This window comes from Thrips palmi, unplaced genomic scaffold (assembly GCF_012932325.1).
Source record: "Thrips palmi isolate BJ-2018 unplaced genomic scaffold, TpBJ-2018v1 HiC_scaffold_3, whole genome shotgun sequence".
In the NCBI taxonomy this organism is placed as follows: domain Eukaryota; kingdom Metazoa; phylum Arthropoda; class Insecta; order Thysanoptera; family Thripidae; genus Thrips; species Thrips palmi.
The window spans coordinates 1,584,267-1,598,856 of record NW_023144630.1 but is presented as its reverse complement, the minus strand read 5'-3'; the positions used below and the strand labels follow the sequence as shown (position 1 = coordinate 1,598,856).

The window sequence follows — 14,590 nt, the reverse complement described above, 5'->3', positions numbered from 1 at the left end:
GCAGAACGCGGTGCCGAGGTGCCGACGGCGGCGATACCCCGGGCCTGCACAGCCTGCACGATGCAAGCCCCAGCCTCAAAGTCCCTCGGGCGAGGGGCATCGCCGTGCTGCTGATAGCACTGTTGTGGTCGCTGGCTGCTAAGTCGCCCCATGAGTGCGAGAGAGACAGCGAGAAAGAAGGAAATGTCGGTTGAAGCTGGACGGCTGAGGATCGGGAGAAGTGCAGTTCCGTGATGGATGGTCGCGGCCTTGTGCAAGGCCTTGTGCCTCTTGCGCCGTCCGTCACGCAGCGTCTCTCTCTCTCTCTCTCTCTCTCTCTCTCTCTCTCTCTCTCTCTCTCTCTCTCACCCAAGGGCCGATCCGTTGAGAGAGAGACAGAGAGAGACACGAAGCCACAACGCGACCATCATCGCGATCATCCCCCCAGCACAGCAGCACAGCAGCGAGAAATCAAAATCCGCCCAGAAACCGCTCTCGCATACGAATTTGAATAAAAGCCCCATTCGCCAACGGACACGTTTCTAACGCGTCCTCTTTTTTTTCTTTTTTTCTTTTTCAAAGTCGTCGGTCCGCTTTGCGTCTCGCAAAAAAAAACTAGAATGAATCCCCGAGAAATTATCACAAAATTCTTTGTTCCAGGAGCATTCTTTGACGGGGTGGTTATCGCTTCGCACGCGCGAAGTCGGAGAGGCGAGATGGTTACGGATGCCCCCTAGTCCGGCCGACGTGCATGACTGACCAGTGTATCAGTAAAGTTACACTGCGTCGCTGTCGCGAGGCTGATTCCGAACAGTCGTCGGGCACACTGTCTCCGTCGACGCACCAGTGCGAGAGAGACAGAGAGACGATTGGCTGGCCGGTCCGCTAGTCCGCCCCATAGCCCACGACGTCTTTGCTTCCCACGCTCCAACTCCCAGGGGAAAACTGCTTCGTCGAATGGCGTGTTGGGACGCGACGCCCGGCGAAGCCACACTACTTTCTGCGCTTCGGCCTCCGCGAAAAAGCGAACGAAATAAGGTGCCCATGACGTCATCTCTGGTTTTGGTGGTGTTACTTTTTGTGGTTGGGTCGACAACCTCTTGTCATTCCCGCGAGAGAGAAAAAGACGGCGGAGGGGGAGGGGAGGCACACGCCGAGTGGCACTGTCAAAGAAGAGAGAGATGGAGCGATAGCGGCAGACTCTCAAGCCAATGGCAATGGCGCCACGGCTGGCGCGCATGCCGCTCGTGAGGGGGAGAGAGAGAGATGCACAAGAAGGAGGACCAATCGGACGCAGGGGTTGACGGCACCGCGACTTGCAAGCGGCAAGACACCTGTGTCATCGTCATCGAGGAGAACGGTGAGAAGAGTTGCTGGGGGTGCGGCTTTGCGGTCTTGACATGGCACGAGTCACCGCGTCGTCGCGTCGTCGGTGGTGGCTGCAGTCCTGCAAGCTGTGGCCTGCGTTCCGGGTTCCCGTAGCGTCCTCTCGCCAGTTCATGGACACGGAAGTGTGGAGTGCCGACTCGACGAGCTAAGTTGGAAAGTGACAGAATTTCTCACCTTCACTGATTCGAACCTGTCCCGCCATCCCGGCAGTGTGGGTACTCTTACAATAGAAATGTAGGTCAGTGGAGCGAAGCGCCTATTTTGAGATTCGATCGTCGAAATCGTCAATGTGCCGCCGCGATTCTCCTCAGCAACGAAAAAGCTTTTCTTCTTAGCGTGTTTCTTTGTGGAATGCTTCGATGGTGGCTCAGATATTTATTGTGTCTCTCTGGTTGTGCAGAATATGTTGGCAACGAACCGCCCCCTCGGTTGTCGTCAGCTGATTTTTACACACACCTGCCTGTCATTCAAATATCCTTATTTTTATTTTCGTCGCCGCCTTGGTTTTGGAAAATGTCTGGGAAAGGTACGGTTTGCATTTAGCGTTATGCATGAAATGTCTCACGCAGTTTGGCTTTGATTATTACTTAGTTTCAATCCTTCACTGACTTGCAGTTTGCAGCGGTGCACGATATAACCTATAAATTCTTCTGCTGTAGAGGAGGCGATGACAAAGATACATCACTAAAACATTTGATTGGTGCTGATAATATTTATGCTATTGTCTGCAAATCAAATTTATCGTATTTCTTACTAAAAAAATTTGTTTCATTCGTCTAGTCAAATATATACCCATTGTCTGTTTGGGCATTCATTGTCAAAATGTTGTTTGCAAAAATGTAAATGTGACATTCTTTGCCTCAGTATCTGCCAAACCACCCTCCAAGTCTACCAGCAAGAAGGATGCTTCAGGAGACCAAGCAATGAAAACTAAGAATGCACTGTTGACAGTTGCTTCAATTTTTTTGGTATCGCTGTTGGGACTGGCTTATGTATACTTCTCCTTCCCACAGTTAGAGGAGTAAGTACGGACATGTCTAAACTCTGAAAGTCGTAAGTTTTCTTTATGCTATATATTTTTATGTTTTTCTACAGCCATGAGAAACAACATGTAAAACTGCCATGGGATATAGAAGACGCAAAGAAACTTGGACAGGTCTTGGATCGCTATAAAGATCGCTATTTCACTGAAGTGCTGGGTGGCATTTTTATCACTTATATATTGTATCCTTCATTGTGTCCTGCTCGTTCTAACCTGTGACATAATCTGAAGTAATTTTACATGAAGTGCTTTCCTTAACATACTTGCAGCCTTCAAACATTTGCTATTCCAGGATCCATCTTCCTATCAATTCTTAGCGGATTTTTGTTTCCGTTCCCCATTGCTTTGCTCCTCGTTTGCTTTTGTTCAGCGACTGGTGCTTCTCTGTGTTTCCTCTTGAGCTCACTTGTTGGCCGAAGAGTAGTGTACAAGTATTGGCCAGAAAGAGCTGCTCAGTGGGCAGCAACGGTAATACCCAATCAATAATTTACTGTATCTGTTCTTTAAAAAAATATCCTGCTTGATTGTTTTTTTCTGGAAGGGCTTTTGTGTTAATTGATATGATGTGGCTTACAGGTAAAAAAGCAGAATGACAATTTATTTAACTACATGGTCTTTCTTCGTGTCACTCCCTTTCTTCCCAACTGGTTCATCAACATAGTTGCCCCTGTGATAGATGTCCCAATAAAGCCATTTTGGCTTGGAACATTTTTTGGTAAGATCTGGGGCTGAAGCACTTAGCCCTTTCTACAGCTAAACTATCAAGATTTTAAAATGAATTTCCTGTTTTGTTTTCAGGAGTAGCGCCACCATCTTTTGTTGCAATCCAGACTGGGAAGACACTTCATCAGCTGTCGTCATCAGATGCTAAGTTTTCCTGGAACTCTGTCATACTATTGGCTGTTTTTGCAGTTCTCTCACTCATTCCAGTTCTTGTAAAACAGCGGTTACGTCGAAAGTTTGAATAGGCCTTGTTCAAGATTTCTCTCTAGACCAATATTACGTTTTTACTATAATACATTAGGAGGTTTTATCACCCAAAACAGTTTCTACAGGCATGGCTGCTATATGTTTATTATTCTGTGATGTACCTATAAGTGGAGTGTGTCGGAAGAAAGTTCATTTGGCCTAGGTTTAATTAATATATGTGCCTATTCTTGATGAGCTCACTTCAAAATTTACTCATACCTTTTTTGACTGAACATGTTGACTGTGTCTAAATATTTGTCAGTATTTAATTTTGCTGGGAAGCATTATTAGAGTGTCTTCATACAAAATCATAAGACCAAGATTCTTGTATTACCTATCAATGGAGATATTGTTCTCTTTGATGAGCTTGTCATAATTCATCTTCAATCAAACAGGTTGTGACTTCAGTTGTAGAGTTGCTGTAAATCTGTTCTTTGGTGGGTTAAAAGAGATCTCTTTTTCAAAACAATATATTTGAAAGTCTGTTTTTATTAGTTTCTGCTGCCAGATATTTGTCAGGAAAGTGCCACCGAGGTAAAGCAGTCATTATTATCTGTTCTGAGAAGATCCTTCTATATTCTAGTCTATTCATATTATTTGCATTTATTTGTGTGTGTGCGTGTGAGTGATTCTGTGTGGTCCTTTGTTCTTTTCCAAATCATATCAAGGTTTTTCTTATAACAGTTTTGTGTGGATCACCACGGTTATCAACCGCATGGACAAAGCTTCAAAGTTTGAAGTTTCTGTTTTCATGTTGGTGTCAACTTTTTGTCACTCAGATACTGTTCTTTTTAATTTATTTACTTGTCCAAGTGTTTTGTCTTCCTTATATCCAAGAGAGCGTTTCGCTGCTGCAGTTTGTTTTGTGTCTAATATGCAGAAGACGTTCTTAATGGATGTAGATTTTGTAATAGATATCCTTGATGTTACTTCTCTGAAAGCATGTGTCATAATTCCACAGCAAGACTAGCCTGTGTCTACCCTATTTTATTGACCCTCTCTTCCCATTTTGTTACTGTTTTTAAAGAATATAGATGATGGAAAAATGCGATATCTTTTTTTTTTCTCCTCCTTCTCTACTGATCTGAGCTCTATGAATGGATTGCCCGATAAGAAAAAGAAGGCAACAGATTAAATTATTCAACAATTTATTGACCAATGGAATGCAGAGATGCCAATATATTACACAAGCACTGCTCTGTACACAAAAATGACTGAACACAAACACTATCTACACCAATAATATATAATGAGCCTACTTCCATAAAAATAGAAATCTACATGGCATTTATCTTTGAGTGAAATTTACAATAAAATGGTCAACAAAACAAAGTAAACATCTCAGAAGACAATTCATCATTTTTGGGGCTACATGCAAAAACTTCATAGAATTATACTTTAATTTAAATTACTGTAACGTGATTTTTCTTTACATACAATACTGAAGATAAATTGGCAGAAGGTGCTGGGCTGCCAAAAGGATGGAGAATTATTGTCAAGTTGGTAATGAGAGGCATGCTCACTAACGGAGCATAATCATAGTATTGTTGAAGACGCACAATGTCGACTCAAATCATACTGCATTCCAACAGACCACACCAATTATAGACCAAACGACAATGAAGAAATTATAAGGAGATGATGTGGAAGCTTGAATAGTTTTAATCTTTCAGCAAAAGTCCAGGGCAGCAGGGTGGTAATAAAACTGAAAACAAGATTGAAGTTCGGCTGGTCTTACAATACACAGGCACACTATACATTCTACATGAAACAGAACACATCAAGTACACGCCATGGCGCTGACTTCTTTGAGTGATTATATAGAAAAACACATTCTCTTCATAGAAGATTCATTTACAACTGCCAGAGTAAGTTTGACATAAGTATGGCCATTCACAACTCTAAAGCACAATGCATATAAAAGGAGATGAAGTTAGTGTGCGCACTTAAAACCACACCATGCTGGTGCTGGGGAAATAGATTGGGATTGTAACTCCAGCAGAGCGCTTTTAAATTGAAGCGCACTTGATGCTTAAAAACAAAATACTGTACCAAAGTAATCTCTATTTAGTGAAGGAATTATATGGTAACATTGCAATGGTTTTGAAGTACATATTAACAAGCCACTACTAAACAAGTGTGATCAGGTCACACAAATAGCTTAATTTCTTACACAATTTCACATGATACAAATTGGATGAAGTATGATTAGTAACTGTTAAATACAATGTAAATTTTCTATACATATTTAAATCATAGGAAAGTATGACCTGAGGCGGTACAAGTTTAAAAAACAACATGAATTCCATTAAAAATGAGGAAATAAAACTAAAAATTTGAAAATGGCTCAACAACAAAATGCACAAATAAGGCAGGATAAATGGTAAAATAGTAGAAGTTGAAGTCAAGTAGGTCTTGTCATAATGGTAATGCTACCAAAAAAAAATTAAGGCAATTTAGATAGATACAACCTCAGAAAATACTCCTTTTCACAACAATTTCATCACACTTTTGTTAAAATAGAGAAGGAAGAGCCGCTTATAAAAATAAGCAAAATGTACAATAAAAACCAGCTTACAGAGGAGGTAACAAGAATTAAAAGTCCAAATAAGCTCAAAAATAAAGCACAGCCTAAAGAAGAAATTTTTACATGATCTCTACTAAATGTTTTATGTTTTCCAACATAAAAGTCATTATGACATAACACATCTCTACATCATATACAGTTAAAAATCAAACTTTTACCAGTATATTCCGAACTGTGGTGCACCTATAACACATAACTAAATGTCAGTACGAAACATGCAATCTTCACAAAATATCTTTAATTCGCACAAATGCACACATATAATGATAAATGAAAAAACACATTTTAGACAATAAAGTCCGCTAAATTGAAGCACAAAACCAGCAAAACAAGATTTCAATGTTTCTAACCAGGAATCAGCCAAAAGCAGTACTGGTTAGTCTGACTGGAATTGATTACGCATCGCATTATTGGACTGCTAAATTTAAGCTTATTTTTATAATTTTACAAGCACATAGAAAACCAGGCAGTTGCGGAATGTCATTGGATAAAGTCACTCAATTAAGGCACATCATTTCTGAAAGATATGCATCCAAACCCAGAAGTTACCAATGCTTTGTCATTCTGTATGAGAAACTGCTTTAGACGTTGTTGATTCAATTTCATGCCAGGCTGATAGCAAAGTGTGAATTGACAGGGGGATCAAAAAGATCATTGAACACTTAAGGCCTTTAACATTGATCCTCTATTCACAACAAAATAGAAGCAGAGCCAACAGCATCATGAGAAAAGGAAATTACCATTATCCGGTGAAAATGACATGACAGCAAAGCAAAATTGATCCTATACTACAATATATCTGTGTGTTCAAAACCAATGAGTAGGAAAAAATTTGAACAAAATAAAGACACATAAGCTACACAAAATCCAACGGCTGTACATGAACAAAATGTTTGTATATAAATGTATCTTATTTTATTTATTATTATTTATACATGAGTAATCTACAGCCTCTCGGGCAATTTCATTAAAATGATACGGCTAGAAATCATCTGCAATGCAAGGGTGAAGCATGGAATACCAACACACTTGCACCTCACTTAATTACAGTACAGAGTGCCAAAATGAAGTATTTGACTGCCCATCGCATCCACATCATCTTATGTCATTAGCCTACGGTTTATGGTCAACCATGTCTATGTTGATCTTGTAGTACACGTACGGATAGTAGTCAGACTGTCCGAAACCCAGGCCAGGAATATCCACACTCTGTGAATAAAAAAAATAGTTTCAACACTGAGACAGAAAAAAGAGCAAGGGGGAATCAAGTGGTAGCTTACGTCATGGGCTAGACCCCCCTGCTGTGTGCTGCCATCCAAATGTCCATAGAGTTGGAGGAGAACGTCCCGCAGACGTTTCGTGTTTTTCTTATTAGGGTGCAAAAGCATAGCTTGGAAGTTGACAGGAAGACCGTACCTACGACACAAAGGCAATTAGGAACAGACAAAAGTACTAAATGGCACTTTTTACAGGTAACTGAAACATCCCAATACCTTAGCACAGATTCAACAAAGACCCGGAGTGCTTTCACATGAATCCATGCACAGAAGCATTCACTGAAGTTGACTTTGAGCCAGCGAACCAGGGGTCCCTGTTAAAGAGATGGCACACAGTCACAATATGACCAATCACAATACGATCAATCACATTACAATACGGCAATTAAAAATGATCAAAACTTACAAATTGCTTCTTCTTATCGGTAACAAGTTTTGTTATTTCATTTTTGCCAGCTGCCAGTTCCTCTTCATTGTACTTGAACTCACGTACAATGAATCTAAAACAAACAGAGCCATTTGCTTCAAAAACTGTACCCGACACCCTAAGTGCAAAACATGACGGAAAGCAAATTACTTCTTTTCCCGAGCATGGTGTTTGAATTCATCCTCAACTTTCTTGAACAGTGTAACTGTAAAAAGACCGTAGTCTTGATCTTGAGTTATCATTTGAGAGGAGCGTGGCACAATCATGTCTGTCAACTTTTCATAGTTTGCCCACCAGTCATTGATGCTCTGCCTGTCAAAAGGATAAATTTCCTTTTAAATTGGTACACAAGAATTGTTGCTCAAAATGAGAAACATGAATGTACGCTTACTTGGGCACAACCACAAGCAGAGTATTTAGGTACTCAGAATCTAGGATGAAGTGTTCCTTCTTGACGAGATCTGCCAAATTCCTTGTAAGAAGACTTCCCCTAGAAAAATATTTGATATGTAAAGAATGTATCAAGGCACACAACACTTGTAACATTTAAATGTGTAACTACTACATAAATTCAATAAGCAAATAAGCAACTTACGTTTGTTTCTTCTCCATATTCTGGAGGCTGCTCTTCAAATTGTTGTAAGTTGAAGACTTTGTCTTCAAGTCAGCATCAATCTGACCAACCTGCTTGCTTATGATGTCAGCAATGTTGCGCAAGGATTGCTTGATGGGGTACTTGGCCATGTCCCATTGGAACCGAGTGATGTAATTTGAAAGATCACCTGTTGCAACAGTTAAACCGTTAGAAGCAATTCCGAAATTTCTTGCAGGATTAGAAAGCTCACCAGTATCTACTTGACCAGATGCGATGGCCTCATGAGGAACATGCAATATTTTCTGGGACACTTCACACAAATTGACACATAACACAACGGGTAATACACACAAAAATGTATTGAAATAAAAGGCAAGATTTCAATTTATTCATATTTTTAAGGTAGATTTTTAGAAAGTGAAAAATGAGGTTGTCAGAAAACTGTTGGCAAATAAGGCCTTGGAAGAAGATACGAAACAATTGAAGAATCAATGAACTTGAGAGTTGAAAAGACAAGAAAGTGAATGTCTCACCAAAACATGGTCAAATTTCAATCTAGTGAAGACTTATATCTAAAAAGCCATACAGAAAAGGTACACTAGACACAGCACGTAAAACTTTGCGCAGAGCCAAAGCTAACCCAATGCAAATTCTCCCAAAGGGATATGGCAGGAGCACTTCTGACAAAGAAAAAAATTTTCAGCACACAGAAAAAATTAGTTTCAAAAGAAAATAAATGGAAATGGAAAACAAATGAAAAGCACACCCATATGAAATGACATGATGAAACATCAATAACAACACTGCAAGATTTTCTTAGTGCTATGATTCTCGAAACAGAATGAAGTTCTCATCAAGGGTGAGGAATGGATGGATTTAAGGAGCAGGTAATGGGAAAGAGGGAGAGAACGAGAGGAGGACCAAGGGGAAATCATTACAGTCAATGTCACTTAACTGAGTCAAGTTAAACATCAAATAGAAACAGGAACATTTGAAAATAAAAGACAACTCCTGTCCTTGTTAAAAAGAAAAAAGTAAGATAAGAAATACAAAGTACATAGTACATGGTATGTTACTTTAATAATCATCAGAGTCAGATCAAAACTCACTAAACTTGATCAATGTGTCAAATTGAAGAATTCCATAAACACAAAGACAATAGATTTGCTACAGTCAAGCACCTGCTTTCTTACCCTTACCATTATCTGATTCGGGTGGCTTTGAAACGTTAATTCACATCAGACTTGAAGGTTAAATAATTTTCTTGCAGCTAATAAGAACTTTATCAGTACTCCATACTTCATGCATGACGCCCAAGCGTTTCGAATAAGTTGCCTTCACTCAGACAATGAGTTACCTCATGAACAAGACAGTACCCACATTTTGGCCAGCAGAGCGCAAACAGCAAACAGCCCACTCAACATCACTTCTGCAATATCATACATGAGCAAGGCAAAAATGACACGGTAGCAGCCCGCAGTGCCCAGCTTTTTCACAGCCAGAGCACAGAAGTTGGATTGCACGTAGCGCTGGGAGGTTCTGCGGTGCCCTGCGAGCAACACCCAACAGCTCACAGCTCACACGCACGGCACAGCAAGGATTACATTCTTGACACAAGTTGAATAATGACCTAAACCAAACTTCTTGTGTTTCATATTTCTTTTAAACGATACGAAGATTTAATTAAATTCAGTTTTACATATTTCACAATCATGCTGAGAGCAGTGCCACCAATATTTGGTGATGAAAATCACTTCTGGATTCATTAAAAAGAACTGTCTCTGTAGAGTTCATTCTCAGATAATATTTAACTTAGAGTGCTGTGCTATTTTGATTTGATCAATTTGGTCATCTAAAAAAAAAATTGAGAAGAATTATTTTTTTAACAGTGATTAGCAGGGCATCTTTTGCACTGTTTCACACACTATGGCTACAAATCAAGTTTTTCGGCGGCCAAAAGAACGGAAAAACCACGCAGCACAATGCAGGGTGACCCAATTCGAACACCTTTCAGAGCAGCAACATGCAAATGCACACACAATGTAAATTACCAGCAAGGCAATCAATTGTTTAGTCATCCCCCTATTTTATATCTTTAAGTTTTGCAAGAAATTTATGAGTTTTGGTGCATTTGTTGGAAGGTTACACTGTGTATTCTTTATCTATTTAGCATAGTATCTGTCAGCAGCTGCTCAATATAATCGACTTGTGCAGAGCCCGTAATACTTGGTAATTTTAACAATCGCATGCACTTGAGTGACAAGGCAAACTAGCAGTTAGAGGAGCTAAAACTGGGATTCCCTGCGGCAGAGCAATTAAAGTATCAATTTTAAATACTTATCAATATCATACTACCAATACCTCTGGATTACATGAACAGAAAATTACTGGGCAGCCAGCATACGTTATGACAATAATAATCAAACTTTTAGTGTAATGTCAAAAGAATTACGCAGTTTCAAAGAATTGCAGTTTAAAAATCATTATCCAAGCTCTAGGCCCCATTGCATTTTATGTTTATTCATCAAACATGCGTATTCTTCCCCAATGATTTGACATGCACTTCCCGCACCTTGAGATGAAGAGAGAAAAGGCCAACTTAAGGTAAAACTTTTGGTCGGTTTTAAGCATATTCTTGAAAACACTCGTCAGATAAATGATTGCACCGTACCTACTCTCCATACCACAAGGTGTTTTTAAAAGTCTTCCTTATCAAGTTAATTTGCAATGTTTGCATGCTTGCCAGTTCAAATATGATCAACTCTTAGAAATTATTTTAGAATGTAAGGCAACTCTCGAACAACCTGTCTATTGCATGAGCTTGTTTGACAAAAGAAGAAGCCTTTAGAGTTCTGCAGGACAAAAAGATAGATGGTGATAAGCCAGGTAACCCATTCACGTCAAGATTTAATTAAATGAGAAAGAAACAATATAAAGTTGCACTTGCACATAGAGAAAAAGCTACCTTCTTTTGCCAACTGTATCAAAAATTTCCAAAACTTCTTCATTTAAAGATTTACATATTGTAGAGAATGGTAACAAAAGTTGGGAATATCAAGAAATAATACAGGCTGCTGCTAGGTTAAGTAAGTTTGGTCATTAAATATTTTGTTTGCAGTTATTTAAAAATCACATGTTTTGGAAATTTAAAAATATATATGCAAGTCAAGCCAGATCATGTCCGAGACAAACCGACAGAAACCAAGCCTAGGTACCCGATATATCCTTTGAACCCCTTGCTGTGCCGTGCAGAGTAAAATCCAACGCTGCTGCAGCACAAAACAGTTCACATTAGGAATGGAGTCCCACAATGAGCCAGATGCAAACTGAGTTTTGGTTTCTTCCCTGTTAACTTATATTAGTAAAGCAGATGAATTTTATTAAAACAAGAAGCACATCAGCTTACGGAAGTTAATAAATTGGTAGCATATAGAACAAGAATAATTTTGTCACAAGTTGAAAGCACAGTCATTATTCTTTGCCACATGCTAAAACTTGACAATTAGCAGAAAAGGTAACTTATTTCAGCTTGACTCATTTAAAGAGCTCCAGCCAAGACATTTTGTCGCCACTTTACGATCAAACAATCCAAAACATACGTTCCAACATGCTATTTCGATAAGACCCACCATCTTGAGCTCTCAGGAAACTTGCAGTGGACAACTTAGCACTATCTGGAAATAAAAAACAGGCCAATGACTCGGTGACAGGTTTTGACACCAAGTTCGAAGTTTACAAATAAGCAGCTACTGCAAATAATAGTTTAACAAATAGAAGGGGTGGAGACATATAAAAGAGAAAGCTGGTGATGCCAAATTGTTAACAAGCTTTGATGTTTCATCCCCACCCCTTTAGAAGAAAAGTAGGAGTTCATGTTCCTCTAGCAAGATCTATAATATTAGAAGCCCTAAATCAACAAACAACACACATTTCTTAACCCTTTAAAGTGAAATGTCAATGAAGTTTTACTTCTGTTAGACTACTGCAGCACCACACCACATCCAAAACAGATGTAGAATGTTAAAAAAAGGTGTAAAAATTAAATGAAATAAAAGTTATGGGTTTTAGTGGTTCTGAAAATAAACCTGTTAGTTACTAGAAAGGAAAGTTTAGCCTTGCACACTGAATGCATAAAACCTATCTGGGGAACAAGTGACTTTTTGATCAATACTTTCCAAGTACAATAATAATAATAAAAATACGTATACCATACAAAATACAAACTAGGAATTTGTTCAGTAAAAAGAGGGACCAGTAGTACAAAATATAATAAACTAAAGGTGGTTCAAAAAAATATTTCAAAAACCCAATGTTTTAAAAATCAAAACAGTCTAACACCCATGGAACTTCTTACCTGATGAGGATAATTGTGCTGTTACAATGCATAAAATGTTAATGGAATAGTTGATGCCATCAAGTTTCAGAAACACTAATGTTAGTATGTACATCTTACATATTTACAGAATATCTACACTAATACACAGAAAAACACACAAACACACACACGAAAACCATGACCACCTGATAAACCCATCAGGAGTCTGACTGGAGATATAATACAATGATGATTTACAAATGTTTGAACTACAATAGTAGTGTAGTTCTACCTAGTACAGGAAAATAACGGTCACTAGTGGCATTAAGAACTATTGCAATGAATGCAATTTTGTAAGGTTCAGAAAAATAGGAAGAAAATTAGGAATGGATATAAAATTACTTTGAAAACTAAATGAGGTAAAGGTAGCTTAATGAAAAAGAAGGTTAAGAAATAGTAACAAGGAAACAATGAGGCTCCCATTGCCATGAAATAAGGAATCTAATTCAAAATAAAAGTTTAAAGGATTGAAGTTTGAAAATGGAGATGAGGTTAATAGGATTTAAAAACAAACCAAACTTAAATTTTCAGAAATTAAAGGTAAACAAAAAGTTAACATTGACAACTTACCATTGTTGGCCATCAAATTTTCATGCAGCTTGTCCCGCTGATCCTCCAGAACTTCGCCAAGGTATGCCGCTACTTTTCGAGTCACTGACTCAACGAAACCATCCAGTTTCCCCAAGTCATCTGATAATCCAACCAGTTGGTCCAGAGTTCCAACCTTAAAACAAATATCAAAAAATTTATATGATATTCATTCAAAAGAAGGTTGACACTGTAAATTTCTGCTTTTCTTAGGTAAGGCTAACAGAAGAATTCTACAAATAGGACTACGCAGTCCCCGCATACAAGGGGCCAATACCCAGTCTTTTAAGAAGAAATGAAACAAGACAACAAACAAAAGGATAAAAACCATTACAAGAAACAAGACATAGGAAACTTACCTTCAAATCTGGTATGTTAAATTTGTAGTTATCTGACAGGCTGTTTTGTTTGCTTGTAAGGTTGTTCATGGATTCCCATGTCTGCAGACAAGTTTTGTCTCCAGGGGCAGAAATAAGCCAGTATTCCGTCATCTTCTATGGAAGTTTGGATGATGTTCAGGCTAAAAGAGAACAGAAAATAGACAGATAACATAAATTCAAGGTAATCTGGGAATATCCTCACAAAGAATACATCTTGTGACACCATAGGCAAAATCGAATGATACTTTTATGGACTCTATTCATGAAAATAAAAATTACACACCAAAAAACGGCAATCTATGGCATTGGGAAGTCACAAGTATGACTTAAAACTAAATGTTGACAAGAATTGTGGGCAATTTTCATGACCAGCTCACATGACAGCTTGCGAACACATGATACACAGACGCCTTGCCTTCAATAATAATAACACAATGATACTTACACGAAGGTAGGTTCAACCGAAACACAGCTAAATGATCAAAGAGGGTAGAGATTTGGACAAACTTTCCTAATCAACATTTGATTTTACTCCACACCTTCCACCATAACTTTTCACGTGACTCCCTGGTGACATCTATCGGGTGAAGCGAAAAGTGCGGGGACTTTCAAGGCAGCCGTGTCTGGACGCGCAAAAAGCACCGCTCGCCACAGGGGTTTCAAGTAAAGGTCTGTGGGCGCTGCGATAAATTTTCACTCTTTCTTCTTCAGTTCCAGGGGGACTAACGACGTACCGGAGAATAACTTACCCTTTTTGACGCGTGACCCTTCCACTGGCCTCGGCCAAAAGTTTCTTCCCAAAGCCAATGAAATCAGCTGATCAACACAGGCCAAATCACAAGCTACGCGAACGGGAAACTTCCCTCCTCTCGTTAAAACCTATCTTTAACATGCTCAAGCCACTCTATTCCACGGACTCAAGATACTCCAAGTTGTTCTCCCTTTCATTATTTAGCTGCACTAGCTTGGTTTTGTGCCGCCG

At 39.1% G+C, this 14,590-nt stretch overlaps 2 protein-coding genes across 7 annotated transcripts; one reads left to right on the top strand and one right to left on the bottom strand.

Annotated features, from left to right (window-relative positions):
- The first annotated feature begins 1,188 nt into the window (after positions 1-1,188).
- LOC117648606 (transmembrane protein 41B-like) lies at positions 1,189-4,427 on the top strand. 4 transcript variants are annotated; one of them, XM_034391190.1, is made up of 8 exons: positions 1,209-1,339; positions 1,769-1,894; positions 1,984-2,068; positions 2,233-2,389; positions 2,464-2,592; positions 2,680-2,878; positions 2,987-3,125; positions 3,209-4,427. In XM_034391190.1, exons 2-8 carry the CDS (start codon positions 1,772-1,774, stop codon positions 3,376-3,378), a joined length of 1,002 nt encoding a protein of 333 aa, XP_034247081.1. In that variant the 5' UTR covers positions 1,209-1,339; positions 1,769-1,771; the 3' UTR covers positions 3,379-4,427. The 4 variants fall into 4 exon arrangements, with proteins under 4 accessions (XP_034247078.1, XP_034247082.1, XP_034247081.1 ...); XM_034391188.1 differs by lacking the exon at positions 1,209-1,339 and adding an exon at positions 1,393-1,606; XM_034391187.1 differs by lacking the exon at positions 1,984-2,068 and having other exon boundaries at positions 1,189-1,339.
- A 591-nt stretch (positions 4,428-5,018) lies between these two features.
- LOC117648604 (V-type proton ATPase subunit C) lies at positions 5,019-14,484 on the bottom strand. 3 transcript variants are annotated; one of them, XM_034391185.1, is made up of 11 exons: positions 14,358-14,484; positions 13,588-13,748; positions 13,211-13,364; positions 11,895-11,939; positions 8,266-8,452; positions 8,062-8,160; positions 7,821-7,982; positions 7,650-7,743; positions 7,460-7,557; positions 7,247-7,382; positions 5,019-7,175 (listed from the first exon to the last, which is right to left on the bottom strand). In XM_034391185.1, the coding sequence occupies exons 2-11, from the start codon at positions 13,717-13,719 to the stop codon at positions 7,080-7,082; spliced, it is 1,203 nt and encodes a 400-aa protein (XP_034247076.1). In that variant the 5' UTR covers positions 13,720-13,748; positions 14,358-14,484; the 3' UTR covers positions 5,019-7,079. The 3 variants fall into 3 exon arrangements, with proteins under 3 accessions (XP_034247076.1, XP_034247075.1, XP_034247077.1); XM_034391184.1 differs by lacking the exon at positions 14,358-14,484 and adding an exon at positions 14,054-14,324; XM_034391186.1 differs by lacking the exons at positions 11,895-11,939; positions 14,358-14,484 and adding an exon at positions 14,054-14,322.
- Between the last annotated feature and the right edge of the window lie 106 nt (positions 14,485-14,590).

Coding starts and splice junctions, on each gene's coding strand:
- LOC117648604 (XM_034391185.1), bottom strand. CDS start 13,719: ATGACGGAATACTGGCTTATTTCTGCCCCTGGAGACAAAACTTGTCTG. Junction 8,453..11,894: donor TTTCCTGAGAGCTCAAGATG/GTGGGTCTTATC, acceptor CTGTTGCAACAG/GTGATCTTTCAAATTACATC. Junction 7,558..7,649: donor CCGATAAGAAGAAGCAATTT/GTAAGTTTTGAT, acceptor TCTCTTTAACAG/GGACCCCTGGTTCGCTGGCT.
- LOC117648606 (XM_034391187.1), top strand. CDS start 1,246: ATGCACAAGAAGGAGGACCAATCGGACGCAGGGGTTGACGGCACCGCG. Junction 1,340..1,768: donor CATCGTCATCGAGGAGAACG/GTGAGAAGAGTT, acceptor CTGGTTGTGCAG/AATATGTTGGCAACGAACCG. Junction 2,879..2,986: donor CTGCTCAGTGGGCAGCAACG/GTAATACCCAAT, acceptor TGTGGCTTACAG/GTAAAAAAGCAGAATGACAA.